Below are 22,777 nucleotides of genomic sequence, written 5' to 3' on the forward strand. Positions count from 1 at the left end.
TGTGGAGGTCACGCTTACCCAGGACTGGTTCTGATTGTCAGTGGGTGCTTGTGTGGTGGCTCCCCTTGCCCAGGTCTGGTTCTGATTGTCAGTGGGTGCTCGTGTGGAGTTCACCCTTGAGCAGGCCTGGTTCTGATTGTCAGTGGGTGCTCATGTGGAGGTCACCCTTGCCCAGGCCTGGTTCTGATTGTCAGTGGGTGCTCGTGTGGAGGTCACCCTTGTCCAGGCCTGCTTCTGATTGTCAGTTGGTGCTCGTGTGGCAGCTCCCCTTGCCCAGGCCTGCTTCTGATTGTCAGTGGGTGCTCGTGTGGTGGCTCCCCTTGCCCAGACCTGGTTCTGATTTTCAGTGGGTGCTCGTGTGGCGGCTCCCCTTAACCAGGCCTGATTCTGATTGTCAGTGGGTGCTCGTGTGGAGGTCACCATTGCCCAGGCCTGGTTCTGATTGTCAGTGGGTGCTCGTGTGGCGGCTCTCCTTGCCTAGGCCTGGTTCTGATTGTCATTGGGTGTTCGTGTGGACGTCACCCTTGCCCAGGCCTGGTTCTGATTGTCTGTGGGTGCTCATGTGGAGGCTCCCCTTGCCCACACCTGGTTCTGATTGTCAGTGGGTGCTCGTGTGGAGGTCACCCTTGCCCAGGCCTGGTTCTGATTATAAGTGGGTGCTCGTGTGGTGGCTCCCCTTGCCCAGGCCTGGTTCTGATTGTCAGTGGGTGCACATGTGGAGGTCACCCTTGCCCAGGCCTGGTTCTGATTGTCAGTGGGTGTTTGTGTTGCGTCTCCCCTTGCCCAGACCTCATTCTTATTGTCAGTGGGTGATCGTGTGGAGGTCACCCTTGCCCAGGCCTGGTTCTGATTCTCAGTGGGTGCTCGTGTGGCGGCTCCCCTTGCCCAAGACTGGTTCTGATTGTCAGCGGGTGCTCGTGTGGAGGTCACCCTTGCCCAGGCCTAGTTCTGATTGTCTTTGGGTGCTTGTGTGGAGGCTCCCCTTGCCCATGCCTGGTTCTGATTGTCAGTGGGTGCTCGTGTGTAGGCTCACCTTGCCCACGCCTGGTTCTGATTGGTAGTGGGTGCTCGTGTGGAGGTCAACCTTGCCCAGGCCTGGTTCTGATTGTCAGTGGGTGCTCGTGTGGCGGCTCCCCTTGCCCAGGCCTGGTTTTGATTGTCGGTGGGTGCTCGTGTGGAGGCCCCCCTTGTCCAGGCCTGTTTCTGATTGTCAGAGGGTGCTCATGTGGAGGCTCCCCTTGCCCAGGCCTGGTTCTGATTGTCAGAGGGTGCTCGTGTGGAGGCTCCCCTTGCCCAGGCCTGGTTCTGATTGTCAGTGGGTGCTCATGCTCATACCTGGGCAACCTGCTAAGGTCAATGGCGGCTTCCAAAAACCAAAACGGTGGTGAGTTGCAAAATTTTGGTTTTTGGAAGCCGCCATTGACCTTAGCAGGTTGCCCAGGTAACCAGAAAGGGCGTCTGGTCTCCCACTGCCTGCCTTCCTCCCCTCCCAACAAGCAGCTCACCGGAGCACGAGCGCGAACTAAGCCCGTATCATCCAGGAGCAGCTTCAATGTAACAGCTACAACCACATAGTGGGGACACAGGTCTCCTGATCCGCCCTGGATGAGATAAGAGGGTATCATCCAGGAGCAGCTTCAATGTAACAGCTACAACCACATAGTGGGGACACAGGTCTCCTGATCCGCCCTGGATGAGATAAGAGGGTATCATCCAGGAGCAGCTTCAATGTAACAGCTACAACCACATAGTGGGGACACAGGTCTCCTGATCCGCCCTGGATGAGATAAGAGGGTTCTCATTTTAACTTTTATGTATTTTACTCACGTGCACTTCACTTTGTTTTTGGTCCTGACGAAGCGCCAATGACCTACGGGCGATAGAGGCGCGAAACATGTTGACCTTGACTAGTGACACCCAGGCATAGTGGGCCTTGTGGGGTCAGTCATTTTTAAGCAGTACTTTTAACTGCCAAGGGTTACCTAGACAATCTTGTCGCTGCTTCCATACCCTTGATTTTATCACACTATCATGTTTGCACGTAATTGATTTACCCTCCCTTACCCTTCCCCACACACCTGCATGCAACATCCGGCTAATCCTCTAAAAGATCTCCGATAAAGTGACCTTTCGGGGACCCGTAGGGAATTGCAGCGCCGGCCCTACGAGGAGCAAAATTGCCCGATGATGAAGCATGACATCCTCCGGGGTGTGTGAGGGCAGCAGAGGATGTAGTATGTCTTTCCCTCTCCCATCAGGGTATTTTTTACCTAGGATTACTTTTCCCCATTCTTCCCTGTTTTTAATGTATGGGTGACTATTTGCACTCAGATACGTGGGTGACTTTTGCACCCTGGTATAGGAACTTTGTCCTCTTTTTGTGAACTTATAAGATAAATGTCACTAGTGGGTTGCATCAACTATTGAGTCAGCCACTGCAGCGACAGTGGAAAACATGGCTTCACGCCCACTATTGTAGCCTGACAGTGGCAGTTTAAACACTGCAATTCGACCTTTCAAAATAATCCCTTTTGTCGGGTCAAACCTACCTTTTAAATAGTAATAAGCTTTGCATTCAACAAGGTAGGTTGCATGGTATTTAAAAGTATAACATGTAGAAGTTTGATGTTACCACTCAAAAGCTATTTTTCATTGCAGCAGGACTAGCTATCCTATGTAGAAAACCAGAGTATAAATTAAAATGCTAATACCACATCTTGGGAATGGGACTAGCTAGAAAAATAATTAAACAACTATTTTAAGTACTTATTAAAAATCCAATTCAAGGGTTAAGTCAGATTTTAATAAGTATTAAGGAAAAGTAACTTTGATGTGCATCCCAGGAGCAACAGTAGGCTGATCTGAATGGGTACAGATGACTACTCTGACCCTATGAATATGCAATGTGGGGCTTGAGCATCCTTTTTGACATTACAGTGTCAAATCTTGCTTGAATCTTGAATCCTGCTTCACATGTCTGCTGGATTTTTACATATACTACTTGGGCTCACTTGAAAGGAGTGGAACCAGGATGCCAAAATAATTCTTGTGTAGCACTCTGTGGTTGCTGAATTACCTGTTTTGTCCCACAAGACACCTATCCCTGGGTTTTTACATATAACACTCAGAGTGCACTGAAAGGCAGGGAAACAGGATGACCAAAAAATGCATGTGTATCTGCTGTCTGGCTGCTGGAAAACCTTGTTTTTGTCTAACAGACGTCTGTCTCTGGGTTTATTAGTGGTTCCAAGGCTGCCTCAAACTTAATTTTACGGTTAGATGTTGGAGGACACTAGAATTACCATAGTACACTCCCCACACACCCCTAGCCCTGAGCCCATGTTAGTGATGCTGGTATCTTTCACCATGTTGAAATTGCCCAAAGTGGATATGGTTGGCCCTGTGAACTTTTACATCATTGGTTATGCTATCCCCAGGAGTCATTCTTACCCACTAGCTCATGTCAGGCATAAATGTGGCATCTCCAGGTACCAAGTTCTGAACGCTAACGCTCCTAGACCTGAAGAAGATAAGAAGAGGACTGAACGCGCTGTCTGAGACCTGAGAAGAGCCCTGTCAGACTGGACCGGCGCTGTCTTGTACCAAGGACAAGAACTGGACATGAAGGGTCATAAGGCTGACCTCCTGTTAAAGCTACGGCAAACAAACAGCTACAAGTGAACTTTTCCTGCAACGGCCCAGTGGCAACTGGACCTGAACTAGACCCTACTGTTGGCCTCTGTCTGACATCTTATGAGTTTCTAAATGCATGGGCAGGCAGGAGGAGCTTTAGAAGGGTACTCCTGTGCTGGATAGAGACTTAAAGAACTAAAGTAAGAAGGTAACATCTTTGAACAAGACTAACCTGGTTGGTGTATCCAACCCACGCTCCATTGCAGTCAGCATCCAATTGCGTCTTGGTCCCAGGCTACGGTGACCTTTGTCTATCCTTGACACTTTATGTTTCTTATCCCTACTTAAAACTTTAGAAAAAGGTATCCCTTGTTCCCCTTACTGTTTTTTTTTCATTTTGCTGTGAATATGTTTATTCAATTTTACTATACCTTTCTAATTCATTTTGGGATTTTTTATTGTGTTGTAGATTGACTTTATTACTGGTTTGGTATTGCATGAATACCTAACACATTCAGCTAAGTTAAGCCTGTTCGCTCTGTGCTTTAGCTAACAGTGGGTAGAGCTCAGGTTAATGTAGTGACTTTAAGGGTTATTAATATTCCTTGAGATGGGCATTCACCTGCTTTAGTTGCTCATTCAATTTCTTACACACTCCAAGTCCAAGGCTTGATTCTGATGTTCTCCCGCTGCTTGAGTGGAGTACTCCATGGTCGAGCCTAGTGATGTTGTGATGCCGGTACTCGCATGGTGGCTCCTTTGGCCAAGCTTTGGTGCTGTTGTGTAGTGGGTGCTTGTGTGGAGGATCCTAGAGGCTGCTGAAGACCAGTGCTAGCGCCTGCTGTCTTGTGCTGATGTTTTGAGGGTGCTTGTATGGAGAAATCCCATGCCTAGTTCTGATGTCTGTGGAGATTTCACAAGCACGGTACTGATGTTCAGTGGGTGCTTATGTGGAGGTCAGCCCTGGCCTAGGCTTGTGCGGATGTTCTATGAGTGTTCTTGTGGAGGCCTCTTTGATCCTGGCCAGGTACTTATGTCCCATGTTCATGTGGAAACAATGGGCCCAGACTGGTTCTGATGTTCTGTGGGTGCTCATGTTGAACCTATCCTCACGTAGGCTTTGGGCTGATGTTATGCCTCCTATGGAGACCTCTCTTATTCATGTTTGTTGCTTCTGTCCCATATGTGCTCTTGTGGCCTAATGCTGATGTACTGCGGTGCTCTGCCAGAGCTCTCACAGGTCCAGAACTGGTGCTGGGTGCTAGTGTGAGGGCCTCCCCAGGCCTGTTGTTTTAATGCTGTTGGTGTACATATGGCTGCTCTGTGGCCCAGGCCTGGCTTTGAAATTCCATAGCTGATAATGTGGATGTTCTCTTGTCCCAGGCCCAGTGCTGATGATGTGCTGGGGCTCTTTGGAGGCCCCCCAGGAACACACCCCATGCTTGTTCATGATGTCTGGTTTCTGTGTTTTGCAGGTGCTTGCATGGAGCGCTTCATGGCCGAGGCCTAGTGCTGATGTTCTGCAGGTATGCATGTGGAGGTTTCCGAAGCGTGGTGCTGATGTGCTGCAGGAGCTCGTGCAGAGGTTCCCCCTGGCCAAGGCTCGATGATGGTGTTTCCCAGGGCCTCCGTTGGAGGCACCCCTGGACCAAGCCTGGTGCTAATGATCAGTGGGTACTGGTATGGAAGTTTCCCCAGTGTGGTGCTGATGTTCTTTGGGTGCTGGTGTGGAGCCTCCTCAAGCAGTAGAGACCTTCCCAGGCCTGGTGCTCAAGTTCCTCATATGCTTATGTGGCTTCTCCCTTGACCCTGCCTGGTTCTGATGTCCCATTGGCGCTTTTATGGATGTTCCCCACCTCATGCCTGGTGCTTGTGTTGTGCTGGGGATCTCGAGAGGCCCCTCCCTTCAGTCCAGACTAGGCGCTGATGGCCCATGCTTGCATATGATGCCTGTATCTGCAGGTGCTCCTGTGGAACACTCCATGTCTGATGCCTGGTTCTGTGAGTACTCATGTGGAGATTTCCAAAGCGTTGTGCTGATGTTCCGTGGGTTATGTAAAGGCCCCCCAAGCATGGTGCTCATGTTCTGTGGGTACTAGTGTAGAGATTTCCCCAAGTGTGGTGCTGATATTTCCCTGGATGCTCGTGTAGAGTCTGACTTATTATATGGTGCACACTCATTAAAGTGATGCACCTTGCACTAATCCAGGCAATCCTTATGGTGATTTTTGTGGTCTTTGATAACCATACAAAGCTCTCAAAGTACTAGCTGCGGAGAGCAGCCTTCAGGCTTACCTTGAAAAAGTGTAAAGCAGTTTGTTTTACCAGTTTAACCTTAGGATGTAAGTTAAATTAAATAAAACCATACAGTGTGTATATAAAAATACTTCTATTTATTACACAAGATTCACTAACACATTAGTATATTTCCTACCTGGAGATAGCAACACAAATACCCAATAATAATTCAATTACAATAAGGTAAGAAGCACAAAATAGAGTGGTCTCCAGGGGAAGACCAAACCATATACTAAGAAAGTGGAATATGAACTGCAGAAGAGGATGGGACTTGGACCAGAAGACCCAGATGAGCCGGGAACACAAGGAACCACCCAAGGTAGGTACCCAGGAACCCCAAGGAGGCTGTCTACAGAGTGGGAACACAGCTGTGTGACCAATGGAAGTCAATGGAGAAGTTGTGGTTGCAATTTTGCAGAAGAAGGACTCTTCCAGTGGATCCCAAAGAATTCCCTTGGAGGACGGAAGGTTGGAGAGCCACCCCACCCATGGATGCCCTGGAGACCAGATTACCTACAGCAAGGAAGCCGAGTACATAGGGGTGAAGAGACATCCGAAACCTCTGTAGACGATAATAAAAAACTTAGAGAAAAGTGCCTCTGGAGAAGAAGGTGAAGAAGTCTGTTGGAATTCAAGGGTCGGTTTTTAAAGTGAAGAACCTGTAAGCAGAGGGGACAGAGTATATGCCACTCCAGATTGACCAGGAGGCACGGAAGAGCAATGCCCATGGATGTCGGATGCTTCAAAAGGGTTGACGGTGACATAGTGGCTGAAGCTGTGAGGACCAGGCGATGCTGAGGAAGACCAGGAGCTGTGCAGGAGCTGTCCCATGTCAGATGTCGGAGACTAGGTGGTGGGTGGCAAGCGGGAGATTCAACAAGCCTTGGTAGCCGCAACTGGCATGGAGAGCAAAGAAGGAGCAACGTTGGGACCAGCAAGGGCCAAGAAACGCACCAACCGCAGGAGAGTCAGAGCGGGCCCAGAGCAGGCAGAGGAGCACACTAAAGCAGGAGAAGACCCTCAGGAGGACCCACGGGCCGAAGGCGCAGGAGTCGTAAGAGGACCTCGAGTAGCTCACCAAGCAGGAAAGGCCCACAGTGCAGAGGATGAGGTGAAGACGCTGTACATGGCATGAAGAGATGCTGGAGGCTGGAGCTTCTTGTAACCTGAAGATCTCTGGAGTGCAGAGCCAACAAGCCTTGGCAACAGCAAGTCAAAGCAGTGCACATGGGTTCGGTTCCAGCGGTTCAATGAGGGATACTGGCCTCAAAATTGCAGAGAGGACATGTCAGGCCCGAGGGAGTTGAAGAACCACTACCTGTGTTGCCTGCCCCCGGGATGTCCGTGGGACCCCAGGAGCGCAGACCGGTCAGCTTGGTTGCGGTGCCTGCAGATGCAGGGGAATGACTCCTTCACTCCAATGACATTATTTGGGGTGGCATTGATACTCACAGGTCTGTCAAAGATCCTGGAAGAAGCCCAGACACAGATGACAAAGAAAACTTGCAGAACAGCGAGACCAGGAGCGGAAGGAGAATTCCTTGATGCAGTCTCAGTTCCAGGCGAAGTCCAAGTGTCCAGATGGTCAAAGAGTGGTGTGGTTTCAGTCTTGAGTCTTGTCCCATGACAAATCTGAGGACCCACCCACAGGCAATTCCTTAAGGACCCTAAGGGAAAGATTGGAACAACTCAAGGGTCCCCCCCAGAGGAGGGGCTGGAAATAGGGGAGGATACTCCCATGTCCTTTTGTTCAGTTTCACGCGAGAGCCACAGTGCTCCTTGAACTGGCTCAAACTGGAGTATGCAAGGAGGGCACCAAGTGTGCCCTTCAAAGCAGTCTGGTGGCGCTGGCAAGCACACCCACCCCAGCCCAATACGCTAAGTCCAGTCTGGGAGGTGGTCACACCTCCCTGCGACAGTCAACCTATTATCCTACCTTCCCCTGCTTGAGATTGACTCAGCAGAAGGAGGGTAGAAACCTGTCTTTGGTTGGCAGGACCACTATCTTGCTGTCAGACTCTGAAAGGCTGTAACAGGGGATTCAGGGGGGTACCTCAAGGGAGCCCCCCAGTACATGCTATCATACTTCGAAAACTGCAATCTGTGTTGGGGTATGATTCCAGCATGTTTGATACCAAACATGACTGGGTTCTGTACAGCCACTATATAGTTAGACATCTCATAGTGACTGATATCTACTATATGTATAAAACAGGCTGCCCGCACTTACAAAGCCTGGCGAATCAACTCTGGGGTTTGTAGGGGTGTCCTGCTCATGGTGTTCCCCAGATGCTTGTGTGGAGTCCCCCGGGCCTGACTCTGATGCTCCCCTGATGCTCGTGTGGAGGCCTCCAGGCCTGGCGGTGATGTTCCCTCGATGCTCGTGTAGAGTCTTCCCAGGCCTGATGATAATGTTCCGCGGTCCTGCTAATCCCATAATGCGGCTGATCTCTTCACCTTGGTCGCCTCCCATCAGCAGCAGTTTATGGTAAGTGGATTACAGGTCTGAACTCCTTCCTCCACAGGTGACTCTGCCGCCGAAGCAGACCCTGCAGAAGAGCAGTGCCACGGGTTGCCACCTTTAGTCCTCGCCATGCCGCGCAGCCAGGCTTCCGAGATGCCAGGCAAGGAACCCCGCAAAGCGGACAAGAAGAAGGAGGACGAGGAGGAGAGCCCTCGCAGGAAAGGGGAGAAGAAGGCAGAAGAACATGAAAGCCCCCACAAGAAAGACAAGAAGAAGGCGGAGGAGGAGGCCGCGAAGGACAAGGCGGCGAAGGACGGCGGGAAGGAGAAGCGCAAAGGGTCCAAGGGAGAAGAGGTGAAAGAGCCTTTGGAGGAGGAGGAGGAGGGCAAAGAGCGAAAGGGCTCCCTGGAGCATCACAGCGGTGGGCACCACCACCACCACGGACACCACCGTGGCCACGGACGGGGGAAGAGGCACAGTGACGCGCACTCCATCACCTCCAAGATGTACTCGCCGTTCCTCAACGCCTTGTTCAGCAAGGTGAGTGGGTGTCTGTACCCCAAAGACAGCCGTGGTGTGGGGGGGTAGAGAATTGAATAGGTGTCACTGAGAAGGGCACAGTAGAACCTGATATTGTTCTTGCTAAGCAACCTTGTAGTGCGTAATATGTTTGTGGCTTCATTATTTTTTTTATGCCACTGACATCACGCACAGATACTTCTGAGAGTGAGTCACAAAGAGACAAAATGGAGGCTGGTTAATAAAGATGGCCGGTTTAATAGCATGGGCTATATTACAGCCCAAACTTAGCCCATAGCTGCAAGCAGTCGCTGGACTGCTTCAACTTCCCCAATCCTCTCAGGCGACATACAACCCCATGGTTGGCTGCTCCCCAAAACCCCAGTCTGAGAGTGGGTACAATCCATGCTTTACTCAGTGTGTTGAGTATGGGACCAGGGACCACCCAGGGGCCTGGGGCAAGGCTGAAGGAAGATGGCGGCCACCCGACCTCCAACTAGGGCCCTAGTGGGAGGAGGTAGGGAAGAGGGGGCAGGAAGAAACACTGCCGTTCCTGTGGTGATAGGGGCTTTGTCTTATTTACAAGGCAGCATTAACCCACAGTAGCATAACCATACCTTTTAAATAAGGCCCCCGTTCACACAATGCTTAGCATGAAAGGGGAGGGCAATGGGTGCTGCTGTTGGCGTTCCACCGCAACACCCATTGTTTTTGACACTGGCCCGCAGCACCAGCATTAAAACCAGGGAAAACCTGGTCTTACTCTGGCGCAAAGAGGAGAAATGCTTCATTTCTCCTCGTTTTTGCTGTTTTCATGTGTTCTGCATTGTGCAGCACATATGAAAACAGCAAAAGGCCAATGATTGTTTATGTGCAGGAAGGCCCCCCTTTCTGCACATAAACAATCAGGGACTTATTTGTAAGCTCCTGCGTCACTTTTGCACCGCAGTTGCATCATTTTTTGTGACGCAGTGACGGCGTAAATATTGCGCCTTGTTGCAACATTTTTGCAAAGTGACACATCTAAACCCCTGTGCTACATTATACCTGCATCAGGTATAATGTATGCAGGGTGGGCGTCCCCACGAGTCGTCGGAGTGGCGCAGTGAAATCTATAAGATTTCACCTCGCCACTTCTAGGACGCCAATGTGTCAAAACGCAGGCCCATGTGAAAAGACACATTGCTGGAGTTGTGTCTGTTTTCAGACACACCCCAGCAATGCGCCTCGTTTGCTTTAAAAGATAAGTCAGTAATACTGACGTATCTGTCATTCCTTACAACATGATGCGTCATACAGTAAATATGACGTATCAATGGTGTCGCAAGGAGGGCGCACTGAAAAGTGACGCATCGCTGCTTTCTCGCAGCGATGCGATACTTCTCATAAATGAGGCTCTCATTTTAAAAAAAATGCTGTTTTGTTTTATGTGTGCTGCATTAAGTAGCACATATAGAAGTTACAAAACGGCATTTAAAGAATGTTTATTTGCAGGAAGGGGGACCTTCCTGCACATAAACAATCTTCCCCTGCACTCAGACACCCTTGCACTATGGTGCAAGATTGCCTGTATTGGCGCTAGGCAGCAAAATATTGTTGTAAGTATGGTGCAGCCTTGCGTTTCTTTCTGTCTTTTCAGAGTTTTATATAGCGCAAACCTGACCCAAAGGTATCAGGGATCAGAGCGCTTTACATGAGCACCAGTTGCGTTACACAAAGGCACATTCATTTTTGTTGAGCATGGGGAGATTAAGTAATTTGCCCAGAATCACAGGATGTTGAGCGTCATTGCCGAGACTCGAATCTGGTTCCCCAGATTTGAGGTCGACCGCCCTAGCTGTTAGACCACATCCTCTCCCCTTTCTGAAGTGGCGGAGCACGGCATTAAGCCAGGAAGGCGAACACCTCACTCTGCTACTTCCCTTGTAAATATGACTCTCAATATCTTTCCTGCTGTGCCCCTGATTTCCAGTGACTTGACTTGAGGGGGGACCCAATGCTACGGACACAGACAAGAGCTCTTAGCTGCCGCCCGTGTACAGTGCTGGAGGGGGCCTCCTCGAGCTCGGGGCCCCCGCACCGTGGGGGCTATTGTTGCGCCACATTTGAGGTGCAAAGGGCAGACTTACATGCTCCTTGCGGTACCGGTGCGTCACTTTTTGTGTTTTTTATGTTGCATTTTACTGCTCCATATTTACAAGGACAGGAAAAGCCACCATGCGTGACTTTACCTCTTGTTGTAAATACGGCCCCTTTGCACACAATCCTTTGCATGAAAGGGGCGCTGCATGGGTGTTGCTGTGGGTGTTCCCACACAACACCCATTGAACCAGACACATTTCCAGATTTACGAGGAATCGTAAACCTGGAAATGCGTTAAAATGCTACACCAGGTGGCATTGCGAGGAGAATTTTTTTAATTTCTCCTCGTTTTTTCCTCTTTCAATGCGTGCTGCATTCTACAGCACACATTGAAAGAGGAAAATGCCTGTAGTGATTGTTTTTGTGCAAAAAGGTGCCCCTTCCTGCACAAAAACAATCGCCCCATGACGCAGGCATCTTTGCACCATGGTGCAAGAGTGCCTGCGCCGGCGCATGGCAGCTGCTTCTGCGCCAGTGCAGGCGAGAGCACAGGAATGCGACATATCATTGTAAATATGTCACATTCCTGCGCTCTGAAAGTGCTTCAGCGTGGCGCAGCCAAAGGGCTTGCGTTGCCGCGCTGCGGCACTTTCTTGTAAATGTGCCCTGAGTTTATTTCCTTGGGTCGGGGGGTTCATGACCGCCTACTCTGATTTTGGGGTGCTGATCGTGCTCTGTGACGAGTCTGTGGACTCCCGTTTCCCCTGCACTGTGCTCCCTGATTCGGGGTGTCGTGGGTTGTTTCCCCTTATCCTGGGGGCTCAGGACCGCCCCCTGATTTTGGGGTGTTGGGGCTCTGTTTCGATTTCGGGCTCCTAAGGCCTCCACTCTCCTGCGCCCCCTGGTTTGGGGGCTCGTTTTGTTTTCTTCTATCTAGTTCGGGGTGCAGGGCCTTAGAGTCTCCCTGTCTGAGCTGAGCCTCTTCTCAGAGGGGGAGAGAGAGCTCCGGGCCATCCAGACCCGATTAGAGGCAGAAATAGACACTTATCCTTCGCCCTGCACGTGCGGGCCATTATCCGCCGATAATCCCGTAAGTATGGGCTGCCGGGGTCAGGGCAGGGGTGTGCAGTCTCAGGCGCTCGGACGCACATGACGTAATATAACCTTCCTCGCGCACACACACACGGATATCCTTCACACTTATATGTACACACACATTAATAATTAACAAAACACAGCCGTAGCTGTGGGTGCCCCAGTGTCACGGCTAAGGCGACCTTCCAATTTTGGAACACAATGCATTCTGGGACTTGTAGTTCTGCTCGTAAATGTGGAAGTAGAGGGCTCAGAAATCACAGGAGGTAAAAGTAGTTCCCAACAAGACAGGATTGAAAAGAAAGATATTGGGGCTTATTTACAAGGCCTTTGCGCCACTTTTGCGTTATTTTTAACATGGGAAAAGTGACGCAAATGTGGCGCAAGGGGCTTGTAAATTTGCCCCATAGTGAATAAAGCCACTTTGTACCTATGCACGAAAACAAGTACACACACACTCATACAAACACCTAGACCGACACATATGCACACACTGTTGTAGACACATATATATATATTGTAGACAAACACACTGATGTAAATACTTGCGCCACTTTTGCGTCATTTTTAACGTGGGGAAAATGACGCAAAAGTGGTGCAAGGGGCTTGTATATCTGCCCCTCAAAGTATAGTAATTCGTGATGGCACACAAACACACTCTCATATACAAATTCAGTCACTTCTAATTTCTTTATTCATGATCGATTAATTAAAATCATTAAATGTGGGCGCCTGGGTTAGCAGTTTGTTAACAGCATACAGTCGCGAAGGTGTGTATATATATATATATATATATATATATATATATATATATATATATATATATATATATATATATATATATGTATATATACACATATATATATATTGTTGCTTAAAAAGTAAATTGCCATTAAAAAAAAAATATATATATATTTATTTATATATATATATATTTTTTTTTTTATAAGATTCAAAGTAAATCCGCGAAATGTTACGAGTAGGTACGTTGAAAGTGCGTCTTTTAGTGCTTAGGGGACAGGAAAAGAAGAACCAGAGCAAGACAGTTTATCCCTGTACTGTTATACTCGTAGTACTTAACAAATTCAGCCATGTAATCAGGGCCACTGGAATTATGTGATTATGCGGCCTCTGCTTTTTTCGCAGAGTTATGTATTTACAGCACTTGCCACATCATCTCCTGTATAATCTGCAGATTTTAACAAAAATGTTTTGTTTCTAGCTCAAATGATTCAAAAGTTACTACAAACTCGATGTCTTGTTGCCCCGCAGTGGAAGTCCCATTGCAAATGTTGACTGGTCTCCTTTATGTTACTTATTGCTATATTTTGCTGTTAAACCAGCGCTGATGAGGTGCAACCTATGCCCAGACAGTGTTAACAAGTGTAAAAATGAGAAAATAATCAAGTAGTATTATACAGACTGTGCGGCATTACGCCGCATAATTTGACCCTCCACTGCCGCATAATTCCAACGTCCCTGCATGTAATGCAAAGTTGACAGTAGCCACTTTGTTATGGTTAAGTTTCACTTTCTTAAGATTTTTTTTAATTATATTTGACTTTTGTGCTGTTTGACGAACCAGCATTCACTTGATGCCTCCACCTTGGTTCCTTCATTTCAATTTCCATGCAGCTCGGTGCATTTGTGGGGATCTGAGGTAGCAGTTCCCATTTAATAGCCTCAGACATTTTTTGCTCTCTGCCTCACCAAAAAATAGTGAACGGACCTCATCATGGCATGAGGTAGAAGTTTACTCAGAATGGACAGTTCCAATGATGTCTAAGAGTCTGAGACCCCGTCAGACGTCAGATCCTGGAACATGGACACCTTATTTACGACTTATCCCACATTTGGATTCCTCTCCGAATTACCTACCTTTCCATCTATCCGATACTCTGACCAGACTGGTAGCCTTGAGAGGTGAAGAAGGGATTGGTCCACCAGTTGTCCAGCTTCAGTTGGGAAGAGGAAAAACATACCTATAGCTGGCCCCACCCTAACCTAAGCTTCAAGGGGCCATGATTGGCAGAGGATGTCCTCATATGCAATCCAGGAGGTTTTTACACACGTGTCAACCATTCCTGTGTATCCTACATCGGTTTACAGCGTATTAAGTAGCGACTGACAGAGTGTTCTGCCCACTTAGCTCATCTTGGCCCAAATAAGTCCAAACGGTTGTATTTGATTTAATAGAAAAACAATTTGATGGAAAACCATTACTTAGAACCAATTTCATTTAAACTCTTTAATGGATGAATGGCTTTTACCAATTGATAGAAACAAATGTATAGAATGCCTTTTTCTTTAAATTTGCTCTTGCATGTATATTTTTAAGATATATATGCAATGGCTGCAGGTCTGGCTTTCAGAAACATATCTGTCAGACATATTTATTTCAGTGCTTTACTTCATTGGACATTATTTCGGATCCTAAGTTTTACATCCTCAAAAATGTCTTCTGATGCTTTTAATTCACCAACCCCTCAACACCCGCAAACACCATCAAGCCCTGTCCCTTGAAAACCATTCATTACGAATAAACTCCATCCATCCCTGACCCCTAAACTCCACCCATCCCTGTACCATAAAAGCCATTCCTACCCCTAAACTCCACCCATCCCTGACCCCCTAAACTCCACCCATCCCTGAACCATAAAAGCCATTCCTACCCCTAAACTCCACCCATCCCTGAACCATAAAAGCCATTCCTACCCCTAAACTCCACCCATCCCTGACCCCCTAAATTCCACCCATCCCTGAACCATAAAAGGAATTCCTACCCCTAAACTCCACCCATCCCTGAGCCCCTAAACTCCACCCATCCCTGAACCATAAAAACCATTCATACCCCTAAACTCCACCCATCCCTGACCCCCTAAACTCCACCCATCCCTGGACCATAAAAGCCATTCCTACCCCTAAACTCCACCCATCCCATACCCCCTAAACTCCACCCATCCCTGAACCATAAAAGCCATTCCTACCCCTAAACTCCACCCATCCCTGACACCCTAAACTCCACCCATCCCTGAACCATAAAAGCCATTCCTACCCCTAAACTCCACCCATCCCTGACCCCCTAAACTCCACCCATCCCTGAACCATAAAAGCCATTCCTACCCCTAAACTCCACCCATCCCTGACCCCTCAACCTCCGCCCATCTCTGAATCCTAAAAGAAATCCTTACCACCTCTAAACTCCACTCATGCCTGAGCCTAAAAAGTCCTTTCTCCATTTTAACTTCACCCATCCCGCACCAGTGGCACCACCTTAAACTCCACCCATTCTTGAACCCTTAAACTCTTTCCGCCCATAAACTCCACTCATTCCGGACCACTGAGAGGGGCACTATGTGTGAGCTCTTAACAGAGGGCGGCCGTCACAAAAGTATGCTGTGAAGGTCGGCATCAGGGTGGTTTTGACTGAAAGTCAGGTGGAGCATCACAGTGAAGGACAAAAGTGGGAGTCCAACCTCTCATATGAAGATAATCTGACTGGGGATTTGTCTTGGTACAAAGATGGATAAAGGGAAGATGTCTTCAAAAGGGAAATATAAATAGTGGACTCAGCAGTCAATAACAGGGTAGCCCTCTGTGATCCCAACATAATGTGTATTTGTAAAGTGCACGATCACCCAAGGGTATCTTGGCGCTGAATATCAGATGTTTATTGTTGCTCACCTCAATGGTACTCATCGATCTCAGAAGGATGAAAGGCTGAGCGGCCCCGCTAGGATTTGAACCTGTGACCATGAGGTCGAACACAGACCCCTACAGTGGACGCATTGGACTACTAAGCCACCAGACCTGGCTTGGGCAAGCTGGAGCAAGCGTATGAATTGTACAAAAGGGAAACTTGCTGACTCTACCACAGAGGGCTCCGCCATCACTGCTGAGGGCTTTTTCACCTACTCCTCGCGGAACCCGCTCCGCGGGTCCCGCAGCGCTACCTGGACTCCTGAGACCAACGGGCGAGCAAAAAGGAACATCACCGTGCAGGCAAGGCTGCGAGCGTCAGGGGCCGGACTTCGTGTCCCAGAAGTCTCGGTTACCCTCGCCTCCCGCCATCGGGCCGCTCTCCTTGCCTGCCCCGCCCCCCTCTCGTTGTAGAAAAGGTAGCTGCACCTGGACGCAGTGGGAAACTTGCTGACTCTACCACAGAGGGCTCCGCCATCACTGCTGAGGGCTTTTTCACCTACTCCTCGCGGAACCCGCTCCGCGGGTCCCGCAGCGCTACCTGGACTCCTGAGACCAACGGGCGAGCAAAAAGGAACATCACCGTGCAGGCAAGGCTGCGAGCGTCAGGGGCCGGACTTCGTGTCCCAGAAGTCTCGGTTACCCTCGCCTCCCGCCATCGGGCCGCTCTCCTTGCCTGCCCCGCCCCCCTCTCGTTGTAGAAAAGGTAGCTGCACCTGGACGCAGTGGGAAACTTGCTGACTCTACCACAGAGGGCTCCGCCATCACTGCTGAGGGCTTTTTCACCTACTCCTCGCGGAACCCGCTCCGCGGGTCCCGCAGCGCTACCTGGACTCCTGAGACCAACGGGCGAGCAAAAAGGAACATCACCGTGCAGGCAAGGCTGCGAGCGTCAGGGGCCGGACTTCGTGTCCCAGAAGTCTCGGTTACCCTCGCCTCCCGCCATCGGGCCGCTCTCCTTGCCTGCCCCGCCCCCCTCTCGTTGTAGAAAAGGTAGCTGCACCTGGACGCAGTGGGAAACTTGCTGACTCTACCACAGAGGGCTCCGCCATCACTGCTGAGGGCTTTTTCACCTACTCTTCCCGGAACCCGCTCCGCGGGTCCCGCAGCGCTACCTGGACTCCTGAGACCAACGGGCGAGCAAAAAGGAACATCACCGTGCAGGCAAGGCTGCGAGCGTCAGGGGCCGGACTTCGTGTCCCAGAAGTCTCGGTTACCCTCGCCTCCCGCCATCGGGCCGCTCTCCTTGCCTGCCCCGCCCCCCTCTCGTTGTAGAAAAGGTAGCTGCACCTGGACGCAGTGGGAAACTTGCTGACTCTACCACAGAGGGCTCCGCCATCACTGCTGAGGGCTTTTTCACCTACTCCTCGCGGAACCCGCTCCGCGGGTCCCGCAGCGCTACCTGGACTCCTGAGACCAACGGGCGAGCAAAAAGGAACATCACCGTGCAGGCAAGGCTGCGAGCGTCAGGGGCCGGACTTCGTGTCCCAGAAGTCTCGGTTACCCTCGCCTCCCGCCATCGGGCCGCTCTCCTTGCCTGCCCCGCCCCCCTCTCGTTGTAGAAAAGGTAGCTGCACCTGGACGCAGTGGGAAACTTGCTGACTCTACCACAGAGGGCTCCGCCATCACTGCTGAGGGCTTTTTCACCTACTCTTCCCGGAACCCGCTCCGCGGGTCCCGCAGCGCTACCTGGACTCCTGAGACCAACGGGCGAGCAAAAAGGAACATCACCGTGCAGGCAAGGCTGCGAGCGTCAGGGGCCGGACTTCGTGTCCCAGAAGTCTCGGTTACCCTCGCCTCCCGCCATCGGGCCGCTCTCCTTGCCTGCCCCGCCCCCCTCTCGTTGTAGAAAAGGTAGCTGCACCTGGACGCAGTGGGAAACTTGCTGACTCTACCACAGAAGGCTCCGCCATCACTGCTGAGGGCTTTTTCACCTACTCCTCGCGGAACCCGCTCCGCGGGTCCCGCAGCGTTACCTGGACTCCTGAGACCAACGGGCGAGCAAAAAGGAACATCACCGTGCAGGCAAGGCTGCGAGCGTCAGGGGCCGGACTTCGTGTCCCAGAAGTCTCGGTTACCCTCGCCTCCCGACATCGGGCCGCTCTCCTTGCCTGCCCCGCCCCCTTATCTCAACCATTCATTTTCCCACACATTTAAGGAGAGACAATCCCCCGCGGCGCGGGAGCGTCCCGGGAGAAGCCCGGGACAAGGGCGGGACCGTCTGTGGCCGTCCGGGGCCGAAGGAGGCCGGGCCGGGCCAGCCCCCTAACAACTTCAGTTTAGTGACTTGTGCTTGGCCATACGTTGGACATGGCGACAGAAGAGGAAACTCCAGGGAAAAAAGGTAGACTACGCAACGGTTCATTGGAGAATTATTTCCCCAAGAAGAGCGAGGGAGATAAGGATTCCATTCTAGCGGAGCGTAGGGCAGAGCGGCGTCGCTCAGTTGAGAGTTTGAAACAAAGACCCCTTATTGACAGTTCCTTGTTGGATTCAACCCGGGATGGGTGTTCTGTAGATTTGAGTGGGGATAATGCTAGCACAGAAGGCGTCCCCCTATTGTTCCGTGACTTTGTATCCACACCTGATTTCCCCTTGGATAACATTATATCTGTCTCCCCTACCCCTAGTCCTAATTGTGCCCCTGTCACATCTATTCCCAGGAAACAAAAACCAAAGCTTTTAATTACTGCCCAGATCCACCGCCCACCACCTAGTAAAAAAAGAAAGACACTTAGGGTGGTACCTGGAAAAGTCAAAACCTCGCATACTGAGTTTGGCAAAAAGTTAAAAACTCCCATTTTATCTGATAGTACCCCAGTAGTAGAACAGGATTTTATACCAGCAGTAGTACCACCATTGGGTCACAACCCGCCTGAAGTAGTTATACAGACAGTGATTCCTGATGATAGTACTGGAGCGGCAGTTGCTGTTACCTCTTCCCCCCCTTGATTGATGGGAAACTTGGAGTTCTTGTTGAGATCTCTCCTCTTACCCATCAATGAGTCCATTAAAAAGGTGGAAATCAATCTGACCATACTGGAAGCCACCATAACTAGCATGGCCACTCTGACTAAAACCAAGGGGAGTGGGGTGGCGCATTCAACACCTTCGACATTGCCCCCTTCTAATTTGGCACAAAAAAACTCTCCCGTCCCAGCACAGCCGGCCAAGCAAACCCTACAGCCCCAGGGCACAGTTGATCTTTCCACCCAAAAAGCACAGCCCCCAACTCAACCAAAGCCACCAGGAACCGATTTAGGCGCCGCCCCAAACAAACCAACTTTAAAGGCTACGATAAGCGGCAACCAGAACACCCAAGGGGTAGGTCGGAATAACAAGATACCACACAAAAAGGTCCCACATGTAGAAATTCCCCCAGAAGCAGCGCCCTTTGTGGTGGTCTTGACAGGGGTCCCCCAGATAGCGGAAAATAAGAAGGAGGGATACGTTGACCTTAAGAACAAAATTATTCACTGGTTGAGAACATACAGGCCGATAGCGCCCAATATAGATGGGGACATAGTCCATGTTAGACGGATTAATTGGCTGGGGAGTAGCACTAAAAATATAGAGGGGGACATAGTGGTGGTGAATTTTAGAGATCCTCGGGCTGTTGATTATATTTTAAACTGGCCACCAGGAAATGGCGAATCCCGTATCACCCCTCGAGCCTTAACATATTTCTATCCCAGGACAGAGGCTGCCCCTTTTAAACATCCAAATAAATTCCTATCTTATAGGCCTTCCTTTACCCTGCCTCCTATTAACAACTATCCCCAGCATGGACAACATTTTCCCTTGATGCCTGATCAGCTCCTTCCGTGGTCTAGGGTCCCTTATAGACATATGAGTAACCACGACACCAGGCTGAGCCGTTTGAGACCCTTTACCCCGCTGGACACATATAATCGGTTTTTTCAGCTCTCGGGGCTGGAAGACTGTGATTGAAGTTCAGCGCCCGGGGGGGAGTCAAGTGAACTTCGTGAGGGGGAGACCTCACGACGTGCCTGTGGTAGTGTAGATATGGAGAAGGTCGGGCCACCCCCAGTCCAAACTGTGATCACTAATAACATTATTGAGGCTTCTATGTTCGCTAGCCCCTTGACTGGCGTGGATGGTTGTCCTGTGACCACTATCCCCCTGGTATCCGAGGGGGGGTGCTGTATGACCATGGTGGACAACGAGGGTGGGACTGGAGAGGGACACACCTTAGTGCCAAAAGGTAGTCGGGTAATAAGTCTCCTTTCCTGGAACATTGCGGGGTTAAAAAGGAAGTTAGAAATACCAGAGTGGCACGTGTTTATTGAGAGGTTCGATGTTTGCCTGTTTCAGGAAACTTGGAGCCTAAATCCACTATACAAAGCGGGGTATACCACTCACTTTCTTCCAGCAGTAAGTAAGGGAAAGGGTAGACCAGCGGGGGGCCTTACGGTGTGGATCAAAATAGAACTGGATTGGGTGGTCACACGCCATACCCTGCAGTGTAACGATATCCTCCATCTCTCCGGTAGAGGAAGGGTGAAGGGTAGCAGGCTTGACCTTTTTAACGTTTATGCTAGAGGGGCCCCTGGGGACCCTGCCTCCCTAACTTTAACAGCTGTGGACTCCGCCTTAGCAAACTGCCCGTCTTCATCAAAGATCATCGTGGGGGGTGATTTTAATTGCACGTTTGAACCGCTCCTCGGAGATGATCCCTTGGGCATCGAAGAGGAGGATTCAAAATGGTCCATCCCATCATTATCCCTGCCCCCGATTAGGAAATGGTCAGCTAGGGCAATTCAAATCAATGCACTGACTAGGGAGCACAAGCTAAGAGCCCTTAACGGTAGGACTATATCTGATCAGGCAGGGGCACTGACCTTCAATAGACTTACTGGGCCGTCCCGAATTGACTACATCCTAATGGATGTCTGTTTTTGGGCGGACCTTATTGACATGGAGGTCTACCCAAGTCAGGATAGCGACCATAATCCCTTGTGCTGTAAATTTAACTGGGCTACCCTAAAAGTGAGGAGGGCGAAAGTCACCTCAAAAATATCTATGGAGGTCATCCCATATAATAACTGTCGCAGATTGAAATGGGATAAGGCTAAACTCAGGGAGGACGATCTAGGGGACATTAAATCTTTGGTGGAGCGCTTGACTTTAGACCTGGAGGGCTGGATTGGTGAAGATCCGATTAGCAGGCTCCCTTACCCCTCCCTTGATTCTGCCTACAAGGCCACACTAGACCACGTTGGTCAATTTTTCACCGCGAAAGCGAAGTGCAATAGGGCCACTATTGTACCCCCCACTCTTACTAAACCCTGGTATACTGACCAGTGTAAGGACAAGAGGAGACAACTGACAAAAGCCCTGATTTCGGGGGACTCCTTGCTGGTTAGAGCGGCCAGGAAGGATTACCTGAAAGCATTATCACTGGCCAAACGTGAGTGGGAGGAACAGCATTGGCAGGACCTATCCAATGCTGTGAGCAGTAGGAACCCGAACCTCTTTTGGGATTTGATTAATAGATCTAGACAGAGGAAATCACAACCATTGGCTGCACACATAACTAGTCAGCAATGGTTTGATCATTTCTCATCCCTGTATGGAGGCTCTGAGGAAACAACCAGCCCTGGGACGGTTAGTTTGGGTGAGGGGGATACCCCAGGGGTGGACGACCTCCCATTTACGACCTCAGAGGTAGTGGCGGCGATCCGACACCTAACCCCTAAGAAAGCAGCCGGACAGGATGGGATTCCTGGAGATTTGTTGTTGGTGGAGCCACAGGCTTGGGCTAAATTAATAGCCATAATAATGAATCTGATCACTAGGGGTCACCAGGTGCCAGATTCTTGGAAAGGGGCAGAGGTGGTAACCGTGTTCAAGAAGGGGGCTAGAGAGGACCCTGCTAACTACAGACCTATCAGTTTGATAGACATAATCCAGAAAGTGGTTGGCAGGGTCATTATCTCTAGAGTAGGAGATTGGATGGAGGAGGCCAGTATTCTTTCCCACTTACAAGCGGGCTTTAGAAGAAAGGTAGGCACGATGGACCAGGTCTTTCGCTTTTTTGCTATCTATTGGAAGGCAGTGACCATCAAGAAAGGTAGTTTATATATGGCCTTCATAGATCTCAAAACAGCTTTCGACCTGGTCCCTCGTGCAAAATTATGGAAAATCCTAGGGGAGATGGGTTTTCCCAGTGGACTCCTTAAACTAATCGTAAGGCTCCACGAGGGGAATTACGCGAGGGTTAGATGGGGATCCCAGGGACAGTTAACAGATAGGGTCCCTGTGAGGAGAGGAGTACGCCAGGGCTGCGTTATGGCTCCGACACTTTTCTCCCTATTTGTGAATGGTGTGGTGGACCATCTGAAGGGAGAGGAGGCGGATGCACCATCCCTGACGGGGGAAAAAATCCCCACCCTACTCTTCGCCGATGATACCTTATTAATCTCCAAATCCCCTGTGGGCCTGCAAAAACTCTTGAACCGGTTTAGCTCCTTCTGTACCAACCGAGGCTTAACCATTAACACGTCAAAAACTAAATTGATGGCACTCTCCCCCTCCAAGAGATTCAAAAATAATCTTCTACTTAATGGTGTTCCTTTGGAGTTGGTTGAATCCTTTGATTATCTGGGTGTCCGGATAAACAGTCGTATGTCCTGGAAGAATCATTTGGCCAAAATGCTACTCAGTCACCAAAGAGTATCCGGGGTGACTTTGAGGGAGCTCCGTGAATCAAGTAGCAAGCCTGTCTCCCCTGCTATGGCCATTTACGAGGGCCAGATTCTCCCTGCGGCATTATATGGCTCTGAACTCTGGGGGTTCGAAAATGTGTCTGATCTATCGACAGCGGAAAATAACTTCCTAAGGAAGGTGGTGGCTCTCCCTACTTCCACCCCATTGATCCCCCTGAGACTAGATCTGGGTAGAAGAGCATTAAAGGACTTGGTAAGGCTTCGCCCGTTGCTGTTTTGGACTCGCTTGAGAAGAACT

The 22,777-nt window shown here is 50.0% G+C and overlaps 1 protein-coding gene across 1 annotated transcript in view; it reads left to right on the forward strand.

Moving 5' to 3' along the window:
- The first annotated feature begins 8,521 nt into the window (after positions 1-8,521).
- The window catches only part of LOC144776450 (calcium-binding protein 2-like), a 78,748-nt gene continuing 64,492 nt past the window's right edge, over positions 8,522-22,777 (forward strand). Inside the window, exon 1 of the mRNA XM_078659270.1 lies at positions 8,522-8,935. Coding sequence (XP_078515396.1) covers positions 8,525-8,935 — 411 coding nt within the window. The 5' untranslated portion in view covers positions 8,522-8,524. The remainder of the gene's footprint in view (positions 8,936-22,777) is intronic.

Source organism: Lissotriton helveticus, chromosome 1_1 (genome assembly GCF_964261635.1).
Source record: "Lissotriton helveticus chromosome 1_1, aLisHel1.1, whole genome shotgun sequence".
Classification (NCBI taxonomy): domain Eukaryota; kingdom Metazoa; phylum Chordata; class Amphibia; order Caudata; family Salamandridae; genus Lissotriton; species Lissotriton helveticus.